Raw genomic sequence first — 17,212 nt, 5'->3', positions numbered from 1 at the left:
AGCTTTAGTTTGTGTGGGTTATCACTATCAATATTTACTCTTTTAGAAAACTGAGAAAATATAATACACTAATTGATAAGGTAATCAAAACTTCCCAACAAATAAAAGCCCAGGACCAGTTGGCTTTACCAGTGAATTCTACCAAACATTTAAAGAATAATTAACACCAATCCTTGTCAAACCCTTCCAAAGAACTGAAGAGGCCATTTAACAAGGTCAACATTACCGTTATACCAAAGCTACACAAGGCACTATAAGAAAAGAAAATTACAGACCAATTTCCCTGATGAATATAGATGCAAAAATCTTGAACAAAATACTAGCAAACTGATTTCAAGCGCACATTAAAAAGATCTTATACCATAATCAAGTGGGATTTACCCCTGGGATGCAAGGATGGTTCCATAAAGGCCATATATGACAAGCTTATAGCTCATATACTCAATGATAAAAAGCTAAAAGCTTTCCTCTAAGATCAGGAAAAAGACAAGGATGCACACACTCCCACCAATTCTATTCAACATAATATTGGAAGTCCTAGCCAGAGCAATTAGGCAAGAAAAAGAAATAAAAGGCATTCGAATCAGAAAGGAAGATGTAAAATTGTCTGTTTGCAGAAGACAAGATATTACATATAGAAACGCTAAAGATTCCACCAAAAAACTGTTAGAACTAAGAAATGAACTCAGCAAAACTGCAGAATACAAAATCAACATACAAAAATCAACTGCATTTCTATATGCTAACAATAAACTATTCAAAAAAGAAATTAAGAAAATCCAATTTACAATAGCATCAAAAATAAAATACTTAAGAGTAAATGTAACCAAGGTGAAAAGTCTTGTACACAGAAAACTGTAAGACATTGATTAAAGAAGCTGACAACACAAATAAATGAAAAGACATTTTCTGTTCTTGGACTGGAAGAATTAATATTGTTGAAATGTCCATACTACACAAAACCATCTATAGATTCAATGTAATCTCTATCAAAATTCCAGTGGCATTTTTCACATAGGGAAAAAAAAAGTCCTAAAATTCACATGGAACCACAGAAGACCCCAAATAGCCAAAGCAATCTTAAAAAAAAACTAAGCTGGAACCATCACATTTCCTTATTTCAAACCATGTTGCAAAGCTATAAAAATCAAAACAGTATGGTGAAGGCGGAAGATGGCGGAAGAGTAAGACGCGGAGAACACCTTCCTCCCCACAGATACACCAGAAATACATCTACACGTGGAACAGCTCCTACAGAACACCTGCTGAAGGCTGGCAGAAGACCTCAGACCTCCCAAAAGGCAAGAAACTCCCCACATACCTGGGTAGGGCAAAAGAAAAAAAGAAAAAACAGAGACAAAAGAATAGGGACGGCACCTGCACCAGTGGGAGGGAGCTGTGAAGGAGGAAAAGTTTCCACACACTAGGAAGCCCCTTCGCGGGCGGAGACTGCGGGAGGCGGAGCGGGGAGCTTCGAAGCCGCGGAGGAGTGCACAGCAACGGGTGCGGAGGGCAAAGCGGGAAGATTCCCGCACAGAGGATCGGTGCCGACCGGCACTCACCAGCCCGAGAGGCTTCTCTGCTCACCCGCCAGGGCGGGCGGGGCTGCGAGCTGAGGCTCTGAGGCTCGGGTTTCGGTTTCGGACGGAGCGCAGGGAGAGGACTGGGGTTGGCGGCTTGAACAAAGCCTGAAGGGGTTAGTGCACCACAGCTAGCCGGGAGGGAGTCCGGAGTCCGGGGAAAAGTCTGCACCTGCCGAAGAGGCAGGAGACTTTTCCTTCCCTCTTTGTTTCCTGGGGCGTGACGAGAGGGGTTTAAGAACGCTGCTTAAAGGAACTCCAGAGACGGGCGCGAGCCACGGCTAAAAGCGCGAATCCCAGAGACGGGCGCGAGCCGCGGCTGAAAGCGCGGACCCCAGAGACGGGCGCGAGCCGCAGCTGAAAGCGCGGACCCCAGAGACGGGCGCGAGCCGCGGCTGAAAGCGCGGAATCCAGAGACGGGCGCGAGCCGCGGCTGAAAGCGCGGAATCCAGAGACGGGCGCAAACCGCGGCTAAAAGCGCGGACCCCAGAGGCGGGCGGGAGACGTTAAGGCTGCTGCTGCCGCCACCAAGGGGCCTGTGTGCGAGCACAGGTCACTCTCCACACCCCTCTTCCGCGGAGCCTGTGCAGCCCGCCACTGCCAGGTTCCCGGGATCCAGGGACAACTTCCCCGGGAGAACGCACAGCGCGCCTCAGGCTGGTGCAAGTCACGCCGGCCTTTGCCACCGCAGGCCCGCCCCGCACTCCGTGCCCCTCCCTCCCCGCCGGCCTGAGTGCGCCAGAGCCCCCGAATCAGCGGCTCTTTTAACCCCATCCTGTCTGAGCAAAGACAGACGCCCTCCAGCGACCTACACGCAGTGGCAGGGCCAAATCCAAAGCTGAGCCCTGGGAGCTGTGAGAACAAAGAAGAGAAAGGGAAATCTCTCCCAGCAGCCTCAGAAGCAGCGGATTAAAGCTCCACAATCAACTTGATATACCCTGCATCTGTGGAATACCTGAATAGACAACCAATCATCCCAAATTAAGGAAGTGGACTTTAGGAGCAAGATCTATGATTTTTTCCCTTTTCCTCTTTTTGTGACTGTGTATGTGTATGCTTCTGTGTGAGACCTTCTCTGTACAGTCTTGCTTCCACCATTTGTCCTAGGGTTCTATCCGTCCATGGTTTTTTCTTAAAATTTTTTTCTTAATAATCAATTTTAATTTTAATAACGTTATTATACTTTACCTCCGTCCTTTCTTTCTTTCTTTCTTTCTTTCCTTCCTTCCCTCCTTTATACAACGAATCATCCCAAATTGAGGAGGTGGTCTCTGACAGCAAGATTTATGATTTTTCCCCCTTTACCTCTTTTAGTGAGGGTGTATGTGTATGCTTCTGTGTAAGATTTTGTCAATATAGCTTTGCTTCCAACATTTGTCCTAAGGTTCTATCCGTCCCTTTTTTTTTCTAAATAAGAATTTTTTAATTTAATAACTTTATTATACTTTATTTTATTTTTACTGTATCTTCTTTCTTTCTGTCTTTTTTCCTTCTTTCCCTCCTTCCTTCCTCCCTCCCTCCCTTTCTTTCCTTCTTGCCTTCTTTCCTTCTTTGCTTCTTTCTTCCTTCCTTCCTACCCTCCTTTCCTTCTTTCTTTCCTCATACTTCTATTAATTCCCTCTACTTTTTCTCCCTTTTATCCTGAGCCGTGTGGATGAAAAGCTCTTGGTGCTCCAGCCAGGAGGCAGGGCTCTGCCTCTGAGGTAGGAGAGCCAACTTCAGGACACTGGTCAACAAGAGACCTCCCAGCTCCACATAATATCAAACGGCAAAAATCTCCCAGAGACCTCCATCTTAACACCAGCACCCAGCTTCACTCAACAACCAGCAAGCCACAGTGCTGGAAAACCTATGCCAAACAACTAGCAAAACAGGAACACAACCCCACCCGTTAGCAGAGAGGCTGCCTAAAATCATAATAAGGCCACAGACACCCCAAAACACACCACCAGACGTGAACCTGCCCACTAGAGAGACAAGATCCAGCCTCATCCACCACAACACAGGCACTAGTCCCCTCCACCAGGAAGCCTACACAACCCACTGAACCAACCTTAGCCACTGGAGACAGACATCAAAAACAGGAGGAACTAGGAACCTGCAGCCTGCAAAAAGGAGACCCCAAACACAGTAAGATAACCAAAATGAGAAGACAGAAAAACACACAGCAGATAAAGGAGCAAGATAAAAATGCACCAGACCTAACAAATGAAGAGGAAATAGGCAGTCTACCTGAAAAAGAATTCAGAATGATAGTAAGGTTGATCCGAAATCTTGGAGATAGAATGGACAATAGAATGGACAAAATGCAAGAATCAGTTAACAAGGACCTAGAAGAACTAAAGATGAAACAAGCAATGATGAACAACACAATAAATGAAATTAAAAGTACTCTAGATGGGATCAATAGCAGAATAACTGAGGCAGAAGAACGGATAAGTGACCTGGAAGATAAAATAGTGGAAATAACTACTGCAGAGCAGAATAAAGAAAAAAGAATGAAGAGAACTGAGGACAGTCTCAGAGACCTCTGGGACAACATTAAACACACCAACATTCGAATTATAGGGGTTCCAGAAGAAGAAGAGAAAAAGAAAGGGACTGAGAAAATATTTGAAGAGATTATAGTTGAAAACTTCCAGAATATGGGAAAGGAAATAGTTCATCAAGTCCAGGAAGCACAGAGAGTCCCATACAGGATAAATACAAGGAGAAATACGCCAAGACACATATTAATCAAACTGTCAAAAATTAAATACAAAGAAAGCATATTAAAAGCAGCAAGGGAAAAACAACAAATAACACATAAGGGAATCCCCATAAGGTTAACAGCTGATCTCTCAGCAGAAACCCTACAAGCCAGAAGGGAGTGGCAGGACATACTGAAAGTGATGAAGGAGAAAAACCTGCAGCCAAGACTACTCTACCCAGGAAGGATCTCATTCAGATTTGATGGAGGAATTAAAACCTTTACAGACAAGCAAAAGCTGAGAGAGTTCAGCACCACCAAACCAGCTTTACAACAAATGCTAAAGGATCTTCTCTAGACAAGAAACACAAGAGAAGGAAAAGACCTATAATAACGAACCCAAAACAATTTAGAAATGGGAATAGGAACATACATATCGATGATTACCTTAAATGTAAATGGACTAAATGCTCCCACCAAAAGACACAGATTAGCTGAATGGATACAAAAACAAGACCCTTATATATGCTGTCTACAAGAGATCCACTTCAGACCTAGAGACACATACAGACTGAAAGTAAGGGGATGGAAAAAGATATTCCATGCAAATGGAAACCAAAAGAAAGCTGGAGTAGCAATTCTCATATCAGACAAAATAGACTTTAAAATAAGGACTATTAAAAGAGACAAAGAAGGACACTACATAATGATCAAGGATCGATCCAAGAAGAAGATATAACAATTGTAAATATTTATGCACCCAACATAGGAGCACCTCAATACATAAGGCAAATACTAACAGCCATAAAAGGGGAAATCGACAGTAACACATTCATAATAGGGGACTTTACCACCCCACTTTCACCCATGGACAGATCATCCAAAATGAAAATAAATAAGGAAACACAAGCTTTAAATGATACATTAAACAAGATGGACTTAATTGATATTTATAGGACACTCCATCCAAAAACAATACAATACACATTTTTCTCAAGTGCTCATGGAACATTCTCCAGGATAGATCATATCTTAGGTCACAAATCAAGCCTTCGTAAATTTAAGAAAATTGAAATTGTATCAAGTATCTTTTCTGACCACAACGCCATGAGACTAGATATCAATTACAGGAAAAGATCTGTAAAAAATACAAACACATGGAGGCTAAACAATACACTACTTAATAATGAAGTGATCACTGAAGAAATCAAAGAGGAAATCAAAAAATACCTAGAAACAAATGACAATGGAGACACAACGACCCAAAACCTGTGGGATGCAGCAAAAGCAGTTCTAAGGGGGAAGTTTATAGCAATACAAGCCCACCTTAAGAAGCAGGAAACATCTCGAATAAACAACCTAACCTTGTACATCAAGCAATTAGAGAAAGAAGAACCAAAAAACCCCAAAGCTAGCAGAAGGAAAGAAATCATAAAAATCAGATCAGAAATAAATGAAAAAGAAATGAAGGAAACAATAGCAAAGATCAATAAAACTAAAAGCTGGTTCTTTGAGAAGATAAACAAAATAGATAAACCACTAGCCAGACTCATCAAGAAAAAAAGGGAGAAGACTCAAATCAATAGAATTAGAAATGAAAAAGGAGAGGTAACAACTGACACTGTAGAAATAAAAGAGATCATGAGAGATTACTACAAGCAACTCTATGCCAATAAAATGGACAATCTGGAAGAAATGGACAAATTCTTAGAAAGGCACAACCTGCCAAGACTGAATCAGGAAGAAATAGAAAATATGAACAGACCAATCACAAGCACTGAAATTGAAACTGTGATTAAAAATCTTCCAACAAAGAAAAGCCCAGGACCAGATGGCTTCACAGGAGAATTCTATCAAACATTTAGAGAAGAGCTAACACCTATCCTTCTCAAACTCTTCCAAAATATAGCAGAGGGAGGAACACTCCCAAACTCCTTCTACGAGGCCACCATCACCTTGATACCAAAACCGGACAAGGATGTCACAAAGAAAGAAAACTACAGGACAATATCGCTGATGAACATAGATGCAAAAATCCTCAACAAAATACTAGCAAACAGAACCCAACAGCACATTAAAAGGATCATACACCATGATCAAGTGGGGTTTATTCCAGGAATGCAAGGATTCTTCAATATACGCAAATCTATCAATGTGATAAACCATATTAACAAACTGAAGGAGAAAAACCATATGATCATCTCAATAGATGCAGAGAAAGCTTTTGACAAAATTCAACACCCATTTATGATAAAAACCCTGCAGAAAGTAGGCATAGAGGGAACTTTCCTCAACATAATAAAGGCCATATATGACAAGCCCACAGCAAACATCATCCTCAATGGTGAAAAACTGAAAGCATTTCCACTAAGATCAGGAACAAGACAAGGTTGCCCACTCTCACCACTCTTATTCAACATAGTTTTGCAAGTTTTAGCCACAGCAATCAGAGAAGAAAAGGAAATAAAAGGAATCCAAATCGGAAAAGAAGAAGTAAAGCTGTCACTGTTTGCAGATGACATGATCCTATACATAGAGAACCCTAAAGATGCTACCAGAAAACTACTAGAGCTAATCAATGAATTTGGTAAAGTGGCAGGATACAAAATTAATGCACAGAAATCTCTGGCATTCCTATATACTAATGATGAAAAATCTGAAAGTGAAATCAAGAAAACACTCCCATTTACCATTGCAACAAAAAGAATAAAATACCTAGGAATAAACCTACCTAAGGAAACAAAAGACCTGTATGCAGAAAATTATAAGACACTGATGAAAGAAATTAAAGATGATACAAATAGATGGAGAGATATACCATGTTCTTGGATTGGAAGAATCAACATTGTGAAAATGACTCTACTACCCAAAGCAATCTATAGATTCAATGCAATCCCTATCAAACTACCACTGGCATTTTTCACAGAACTAGAACAAAAAATTTTGCAATTTGTATGGAAACACAAAAGACCCCGAATAGCCAAAGCAATCTTGAGAACGAAAGAAGGAACTGGAGGAATCAGGCTCCCTGACTTCAGACTATACTACAAAGCTACAGTTATCAAGACGGTATGGTACTGGCACAAAAACAGAAAGATAGATCAATGGAACAGGATAGAAAGCCCAGAGATAAACCCATGCACATATGGACACCTTATCTTTGATAAAGGTGGCAGTAATGTACAGTGGAGAAAGGACAGCCTCTTCAATAAGTGGTGCTGGGAAAACTGGACAGGTACATGTAAAAGTATGAGATTAGATCACTCCCTAACACCATACACAAAAATAAGCTCAAAATGGATTAAAGACCTAAATGTAAGGCCAGAAACTATCAAACTCTTAGAGGAAAACATAGGCAGAACACTCTATGACATAAATCACAGCAAGATCCTTTCTGACCCACCTCCTAGAGTAATGGAAATAAAAACAAAAATAAACAAATGGGACCTAATGAAACTTCAAAGCTTTTGCACAGCAAAGGAAACCATAAACAAGACCAAAAGACAACCCTCAGAATGGGAGAAAATTTTTGCAAATGAAGCAACCGACAAAGATTAATCTCCAAAATTTACAAGCAGCTCATGCAGCTCAATAACAAGAAAACAAACAACCCAATCCAAAAATGGGCAGAAGACCTAAATAGACATTTCTCCAAAGAAGATATACAGCCTGCCAACAAACACATGAAAGAATGCTCAACATCATTAATCATCAGAGAAATGCAAATCAAAACTACAATGAGATATCATCTCACACCAGTCAGAATGGCCATCATCAAAAAATCTAGAAACAATAAATGCTGGAGAGGGTGTGGAGAAAAGGGAACACTCTTGCACTGCTGGCGGGAATGTGAATTGGTTCAGCCACTATGGAGAACAGTATGGAGGTTCCTTAAAAAACTACAAATAGAACTACCATATGACCCAGAAATCCCACTACTGGGCATATACCCTGAGAAAACCGAAATTCAAAAAGAGTCATGTACCAAAATGTTCATTGCAGCTCTATTTACAATAGCCCGGAGATGGAAACAACCTAAGTGCCCATCATCGGATGAATGGATAAAGAAGATGTGGCACATATATACAATGGAATATTACTCAGCCATAAAAAGAAACAAAATTGAGCTATTTGTAATGAGGTGGATAGACCTAGAGTGAAGTAAGTCAGAAAGAAAAAGACAAATACCGTATGCTAACACATATATATGGAATTTAAGAAGAAAAAAATGTCATGAAGAACCTAGGGGTAAGGCAGGAATAAAGACGCAGACCTCCTAGAGAACGGACTTGAGGTTATGGGGAGGGGGAAGGGTGAGCTGTGACAGGGCGAGAGAGAGTCATGGACATATACACACTAACAAACGTAGTAAGGTAGATAGCTAGTGGGAAGCAGCCGCATGGCACAGGGATATTGGCTCGGTGCTTTGTGACAGCCTGGAGGGGTGGGATAGGGAGGGTGGGAGGGAGGGAGACGCAAGAGGGAAGAGATATGGGAACATATGTATATGTATAACTGATTCACTTTGTTATAAAGCAGAAACTAACACATCATTGTAAAGCAATTGTACCCCAATAAAGATGTTAAAAAAAAAAACAAAAAAACAGTATGGTATTGGCATAAAAACAGACACATGGCCAAAGGAACAGAATCATGAGCCCAGACATAACCCACACTTATATGGTCAACTAATCTTTGACAAAGGTGCCAAGAATATACAACAGAGAAAAGACAGTTTCTTCCAAAAATTGATGCTGGGAAAACTGTACATCCACATACAAAAGAATAAAATCGGACCCTTGTCTTACATCACACGCAGAAATCAACTCAAAAATGGATTAAAAACTTAAACCTAAAACCACAAAACTCCTAGAAGAAAACATAGGGGAAAAGGCCCTTGACAATTAATGATGATTTTTTGGACACCAAAAGCACAAGCAACAAAAGCAGTAATAAATAAGTAAGACTACATTAAACTGAAAAGCTTCTGCACAGCAAAAGAAACCACCAACAAAATGAAAAGGCCACCTAAAAATGGGAGAAAATATTTGCAAACCTTATCTGATAAAAAGTTAATATCTAGGGCTTCCCTGGTGGTGCAGTGGTTGAGAGTCTGCCTGCCGATGCAGGGGACATGGGTTCGTGCCCCGGTCCGGGAAGATCCCACATGCCGTGGAGCGGCTAGGCCCGTGAGCCATGGCTACTGAGCCTGCGCATTCAGAGCCTGTGCTCCGCAACGGGAGAGGCCACAACAGTGAGAGGCCTGCGTACCGCAAAAAAAAAAAAAAAGTTAATACCTAAAATACATAAGGAACTCATATAACTCATTACCAGAAATGAACAATCCAATTAAAAATGGGCAGAAGACTTAGACATTTTTCTAAAGAAGATGTACAAATGGCCAACAGGTACATGAAGAGATGTTCAACATCACTACTCATCAGGGAAATGCCAATCAAAACTGGATGAGATATCACTTCATATCCATTAGGATGCTATCAACAAAAAGATAAAAGTGTTGGTGAAGATGTGAAGAAAGGGAATCTTTGTGCACTCTTGGTGTGAATGTAGATTGGCACAGCCACTGTAAAAAACAGTATGGAAGAGTCCTGAAAAAATTAAAAGCAGAACTACCATATATTCCACCAATCCAACTTCTAGGATTATATCCAAAGATGATGAAATCTCTGTAAGAGATATCTGCACTCCCATATTCATTTCAGCATTGTTCACAATAGCCAAGATATGGAAACAACCTAAGTGTCCATCAGTGAATGAATGGATAAAGAAAATATGTTTTATACACACACACACAAACACAAAAGAATATTATTCAGTCATAAAAAAGAAGAAAATTCTGCCACTTGTGACAACCTTGCGGGCATTATGCTAAGTCAGACAGAGAAAGACAAATAATGTATTCCACTTATATGTGGAATCTAAAAACATCGTACTAATAGAAACACTGTACTAACAGAATAGAATGGTGGTTGCCAGGGGCTATGGATGGGGGAAATGGGAGATGTTGGTCAAAGGATACAAACTTTCAGTTATAAGATGAATAAGTTCTAGGGATCTAATGCACGGCATGGTGACTATAGTTAACAATATTGTATTGTACAGTTGCAAGTTGCTAGTAGAATAAAGCTTTAATGTTCTCATCATAACAACAACAAAATGGTAATTATGTGAGTTAAAGGATATGTTAACTAACCTTACTGTGGTAAAGATTTCACACTATATATGTGTATCAAATCATCACACTGCATACCTTAAACTTACACAATTTTCATGTAAACTGTATGTCAATAAAGCTTGGGGGGAAAAAATAGAGAGATGAATCTGTACAGAAAATCCAAACTGGATATCATGCAAAAATCACTTGAAATAAACATATCTTCTTATGGATATTTTTAATATATTATTAAAATTAATTCAATCTCTAGAGTTTATACAACATGATGAGTTAATAAGCATGGCAATACACGAAAACAAACTTTAATTCAAAATGGGCTCTGCATCCAAAGTTCATAGCAGCACTATTTACAACAGCCAAGACATGGAAGCAACCTAAGTGTCCATCAACAGATGAATGGATAATGATGTGGTACATATATACAAAGGACTATTACTCAGACATGAAAAAGAATGAAATATTGCCATTTGCAGTGACATGAATGGACCTAGAGAATATCATACTAAGTGAAGTCATAGAGAGAAAGACAAATATTGTATGATATTACTTATATGTGTAATCTAAAAAATAATACAAATGAATCCATATATAAAACAGAAACAGACTCACAGACATAGAAAACAAGCTTATGGTTACCAAAGGGAAAAGGGAGGGGGGCAAGTGATAAATTAGGAGTATGGAATTAACAGATACAAACTACTATACATAAAACAGATAAGCAACAGGATTTACTGTATAATACAGGGGACACTATTCTTGTAATAACCTATAATAGAACATAATCATATATATGTGTGTGTGTATACACACACACACACACACACACACACACACACACACACACACACACACACAATCTCCAAATCACTTTTCTGGACACCTGAAACCAACACAGTATTATGAATCAACTGTCCTTCAATTTTAAAAGTCAATCAATGTAATTCACACATAAACAAAATAAAGAAGAAAAAATAAATAAAATGTGCTGTGTGTGATTTTAAAATAATCCATTTTTACTAAATTCTTAAATAAAAATAACCCATCTCCCTGGTTTTAAATAAAAACCTAAGATGAAAAAAAAAAAAAAAAAACCTAAGATGTAATACTATACATAACATTCTAAACCAAAATCTAAAACTAGTTTTATAGATTTTTTCCAAAAGAAATTGTTCTGAAAAATTCATTTCAAGGTGCCCTATTACTATCAAAACAAAAAGAACAGCACTGGTTCATGAAATAAATTGCCACACTACCTAAGCTTCAAAATTAATATGTATATATTGTAATTGGTACACTAGCTGCTTCTGTCAAAAGATCTGTAATCAGAATAACCTATTACTAAGCAATGAAAATTAAAGTGAGAAACGAAAATCCTTTTATTAGGCATACATAATATTGGGTTTACTAACTTTGAGACTAAACAAGGTGCAAAGAAAGAACTGAGTTCATATGTGTGCTTTCAAGCATACAACTGAAACATGATTTTTAACTTTAAATTTGGCAGACAACCTTCTCCAATATTCAAAAATTACCCAAGGCTGCCACAGTCAGCATTCTAATTTGGAAATCCTGTGATTTCTGTACTTAGATTTCCTGTTTTTACTGTTTTGTTTTAACCAACCACACCAGGTAAATATCCCAAAGAATTTCTTCCTGGTATACTTCCTGGTTAAATGAGTTATGTTTGGCATGTTGTAATTAACATTATTCTCACTTTTTTAAACACAACATTAAGAATTCGTATTACTTCAATAATTTTAAAGGAACCTTAATACTATTTAAAACATAAAATTTTTAAATAGGCTAAATATGTAAAAAGAAGTCCAATTTGTACTCGTAATAGCATATGAGTACCACAAAAATCATTCTCTTTCTCCAGATACAAACAGTATCAAACTTTCCCCTCCTGTATCTCTCCATCCACAAACATTAACGTGCTTCTCCAAAATAAGAACCTCCTATAAAGGTTTCCCTACAGTGAACAAAACAAAAAGTTAAACTACTATTACAGAAAGAAGGAGAATGCTAATTCAGCCTCCATTTCTCTACCAACACCCGGATAGCTGCAGTCAGTCTTTTGACTTCTAATCTGGGTCCCCTTGGCTGGGAACACAGAGTTGTCTAATACAAAAGGGAGTCTGGAGTTATTACATGTTTGTTATCCCTCGTATAACAAAGGCATTTAAATTCCAAACTAGAGACAGCAAGTCCTAAATATTAACACAATCTGTCTCTTGGAAATTATCTCCCTTTCCATTTCAGTAAAAACACAATTTCAACACGAAGTATGGATAATCTATTGCATGCACAGAAACATTAGAAAATCCAGATTCTAACTAACTATGCCTGTTTTTAACTTATTATTTGTCTTTTACAAATAAAATTTTTATTCTAAAAACAAAAGTTGTCAACAGATTAGGTCCAGGTTGCTCATATACTTTCACTCTAAAGACAGTATGAAATTAACAAGGGAAAAGGAGTGAGAGAAAAATTCATGTAAATAAAGAAAAATTAAAGAATTTTTGCTTCGGATATCTGAAATCTCTCCTGGTTACTCACCTGATATTTATGGCAAAATGCGTAATAAATGACTTTGGAAAAAAATTTTAAACTTTAATTGAAGTATTTTATTTGGACTCAAATCTAAATTATTAAAAATATTTTTTTAAAAACACAATTTTTAATTACATAGATAAGGCTTCTTTATCTATTAGTCATCAATTCAACCAGTATTTATTAAGCACTTTTTATGTGCTATGCATTATGATGAGTTTAGCCTTTATAATAACTGACATTTTTAAGGGTTTTACAGGTACTAAGCAATGAACTTAGCACTTTTTCATGTAACAACCCTATGAATAAGTTCTTCTTTAGCCCCACTTTACAGATAAGAAAAAAAAGAAATTCAAAGAATGTAAAAGAACTTGCCCAGGGATACATAACTAACTATAAGGACTAGGTTGGAAATCAAATTCAGGTAATGACTCTACTATTAGGTGACATCAGTACTTCAATCACTGTTCCAGGCACTCACAATGAAACTGTGGAAGACATACACAAGGCAAGACAGGTCATTAATATAACGAAAGCGCAAATAAAGTGCTTTGAAAGTATAAGAGAAAAGGTCATTGCCTACTAGAAGCTTTCTTATTAAGAGAAAAGTCAAAATTGTTTGATGCCAGTTTAAGTAGTAAAAAAGTATCTAATACTTACATATACTAACTATGTTAGTAATTTCATATTTTAAAATCAAGAATCCATGAGAAATGGCACTCAATTTCATTTCAATTTAAAACCTGTCAGACTGTATTCAAAAAATGAGATCTCATCTCTTGTAATCTTTCAAAACAAGAACAAATAAGTTATCTGCAAACATGCAAAGAAATGAATTACGAATGTAAAGTCTGTCTTTAGAGAAGGCATAATGTAACAGGACAAACAAAGTAATTCTTCAAGTGGGCCTGCAAGAAGATTTCATGTCCCTAGCTCAAGTAAAACTGGAATTTGGAGAGAGTTTTTTAGTCTGCACATACCATCTACCATTAATGTTTGCTCTCTTTCTGTGAAAAGAAAAAGAAGCCAAAATCAAAAGAGGTTAAAAACAAAATTCAAGGAGTAAACAACAGATTCTACATTTTAGCAAAGACAGTAATTTCAAGAGAGATAAATTTAAGATGTATATAGTGTCCAGTAGACTGAGGGCAAGAAACTTGGTTTATAACGGAATATCAATTTAATGTTAGAGAGTCAGGGATGGATTAGCTGCAAAGGAAAAAAGATGATTGTTAATAAACTATCACCAAAATTATAGAGACCTGGGATCTCTTTATACTAAATAACAACAAAATGTTTATTTTTACCTTATTTACTGGACTGATTCCTGAGATCTGGAAGAAATCTGCAGTAGGCTTGGTGGGAGATGATTAAAGCCTGGTCTATGGAAACAGACTTTAAAATTCAGTAGAACTGTGCAACAAGCTACATGATGGCGTAGGATAGTCTTATCTTTGGTACATTAACTCATTTCTCCTTTAACATAACAGAAGCATTCACCAAGATTTTATATACACTTAGAAGGATCATCTAGGTGTATAAATAGGCCATCATATTGTATATGCTTTGAAGTTCATATCACTGCTTACATAGATTCTGAATGCCTTCTCAGAAAAAGTTGTTAGAATTTACATTGGAGGAAGCACTCATATAATTTTAGGAGATGACAGAGAATGTAATGTTACCATCCTATAATCTACCACTAGCAAAATCTTCTTAGGATGATCTTTATTTTCTAAATAGCAAGAGCAGTGAGCAATGTTCAACTGCAGGGAGACTATGGTTGCCCACTGAGACTCTCAGAGTTCACCCTCCTCTTGAGCACTGAAGCGAGGTCAACATTTAGAATTAGAATCTCTAAAACTGCTAGTGTCAAGTGCAAGTTAAGGTGTGTGTGAGTCACTCTACAGGGGAGGTACAGACTCTATTCAAAAGCAAAGTACTTGGTTGGCACAGATCTAAAAGCACAATTCAGGTATTAAATGCCTACACCATGTTAAATAATGACTACTTTTTTTTCCTATTATTTATTCCGACTGATAAAGATGACCAAAAAAAGTCAAAATCGTTTGAGAAGAAAACCTAGGGCATCTACTAAGATGTTTATTTTGTTTCACTTTTTTATGCAAAATTAAGTTTTAATCACAACTAAGAGATAGCTATTCAAGTTGTAGCAAAAATCATGAGCACTATACATATATTCAGATATAGGCTATCATGTGCAATACTGACTTATAGCTTGAAATTATTATAAAAACTATACTTAATTCTTTAAAAAAAAACCGCTATAGTTAAGGCAGAAAATGTCAATATACTGATAAACAGCAAAAGTTTGGGGCCCTCTTCCTTTCACTATCTGGGGAAAACAAATGAAAAACAAGACACTTTCATTTAAACTTTAACCTGGAATTACCACTACACATCAAAGAGGAATTTTACTGAGAAACAGTAATGCAACTTTTAGTAATTAATGTGAACAATCTAAAATAAATATAAGCCTCCCAGGACTACTAAACTGTTACATATGGAATTCAAAGGATGGCAGGAGTGAACCATTTACGAAAAATAGTTTTTTCTTTCCAAAGTTATTCCCAGTGAATTTAAAGAAAAATAAGTGAAAAGCACTGTTTTCACTCAGCGCTAGTTGTTGACAGCTACCTGTTTTTAAGACACCCATTCTTTTCAACTACAAAGACACTTGACCTAAACTTAGAGGAAGAAATGAAACCAATCCCAACTATTCCTCAACTTGACAATTAGAGCCTATGGAGTGGGGCAATAAAAAGCCCACATACACATTACACACCAACGATTCTCGGACAAACGATTTTAGTAAACCTCCCCAGCCCAAGGACGTCAGATTAAAAACTTTAAAAATCCTACAAAACATTCTAACTTCCGAGTTTAGCCTCTGTACATTAAATAACTCAATGACCGAAGCGTTACTGCCTCCTTCGTTCTCAAAGGCCAGGTACGCCGGCCCTAAGGAGCTGGGACCTCCGTAGGAGACGCCCCGCGAGGGCGACGAGGCTTTCTCGGCCTCTGCCCGTCACTCTGGGCCGAGCCCGGCTGACTCAGGGGCGCGGACTCGCCACAGGCGACGCGGGAGCCTCCCTCACTCACCGTGAAGCGCTGGTCGCCGACGCTGCCCACGGAGAAGCAGTGGTCGCCAGGGTTCACAGCCCCGGTCAGCACCTGGTGCAGGTTCATGTCGGCGCCTTAATCCAGCAACGTATGTCGCGTCCGGCTCATGCCCGGGGTCAGCGGCCGCTTCCCTCCCGCTTTCCCTCACGGGCGGCGTCTGCTCTTGGGAGGAGACGGCGGCAGCGACAGGCGCCAGGAGCGGGAGCCGCTCAGCTGCGGCCCGCAGCTCATCCCGAGCCCGCGCAGGCGAGGCCCGGAGGGGGCGGACCGGCGAGCGGGCGGAGCGCCGCGCTCTTCCGCGCACCTGTCACAACCCGCGCGGGCCCAGGTGAAACTCGGGGTTGACCCAGCGGCTGCGACCCCGGGCCGACCCACCGGCCAGGAGGGACACGCCGTCCACAACACTTCCTCTGTGTTCTGGGTGGCTGGCCCGGACCGAACCCGAATGGCGCAAGTAGCACCCGCTAGTCCTCTGCCCCCTAACCTGGCTTTTCCCTGCTCCGGTGCCGGCCACCCCCACTGGCCTCGGCGGCTCTCTACGCGTCGCTAGGTCCCTTTGGCGGAAATATCGCGAGATTCTCGCGGCGAAAAGGAACACTGCGGTAAACGATTTACTTTTTTACCACAGTGTGCAGAACGGCAAGTGGAAAACGCCTCTTCGAGTGAGATGTTGGCCAATCCAGAGATCCAGTCCACCTAAGGCTCCGCCCACTGCTGAGGACAGACCAATCTCTTTGAGGCTTGTGACGGACGATGTGCGTTTGAATGTTGAACGTAAGGAACCTAGTAAAAACATAAAGAGCCTTGGAAGAGGTAAGGGTTGTCAAATTATGCTTTAGGTTGGGGCTTAATCTGACTGTTGGGCCAGAAAGCTTAAAAGGGAGAAGTGCATTATAAATGCAGTTGCGGTGTCTTCGGCCTCGGTAGAGACTACAAGTCCCAACAAGCACCGCTCCCCTAGGCGTCCCGCGAATACTCCCAAGTGAATGTGAACCCTGCAGTGTCTCTGTGCCCGCGCAATGGTTACCTCGGCAGGACGCGCGTTTCCAG

The 17,212-nt window shown here is 39.5% G+C and overlaps 1 protein-coding gene across 1 annotated transcript in view; it reads right to left on the bottom strand.

Moving 5' to 3' along the window:
- Positions 1 to 16,228, bottom strand: part of DMXL1 (Dmx like 1) — a gene marked incomplete at its 5' end in the record, with an annotated part of 132,187 nt that extends 115,959 nt beyond the window's left edge. Inside the window, one exon of the mRNA XM_082650313.1 lies at positions 16,016 to 16,228. Within this exon, the coding sequence (XP_082506439.1) occupies positions 16,016 to 16,228 (213 nt within the window). The remainder of the gene's footprint in view (positions 1 to 16,015) is intronic.
- Positions 16,229 to 17,212: the final 984 nt, after the last annotated feature.

This window comes from Grampus griseus (genome assembly GCF_964374135.1).
Source record: "Grampus griseus genome assembly, chromosome: 3".
Classification (NCBI taxonomy): domain Eukaryota; kingdom Metazoa; phylum Chordata; class Mammalia; order Artiodactyla; family Delphinidae; genus Grampus; species Grampus griseus.
Note: the sequence above shows the minus strand (reverse complement) of the source record. Positions and strands in the feature narration are given on the sequence as shown.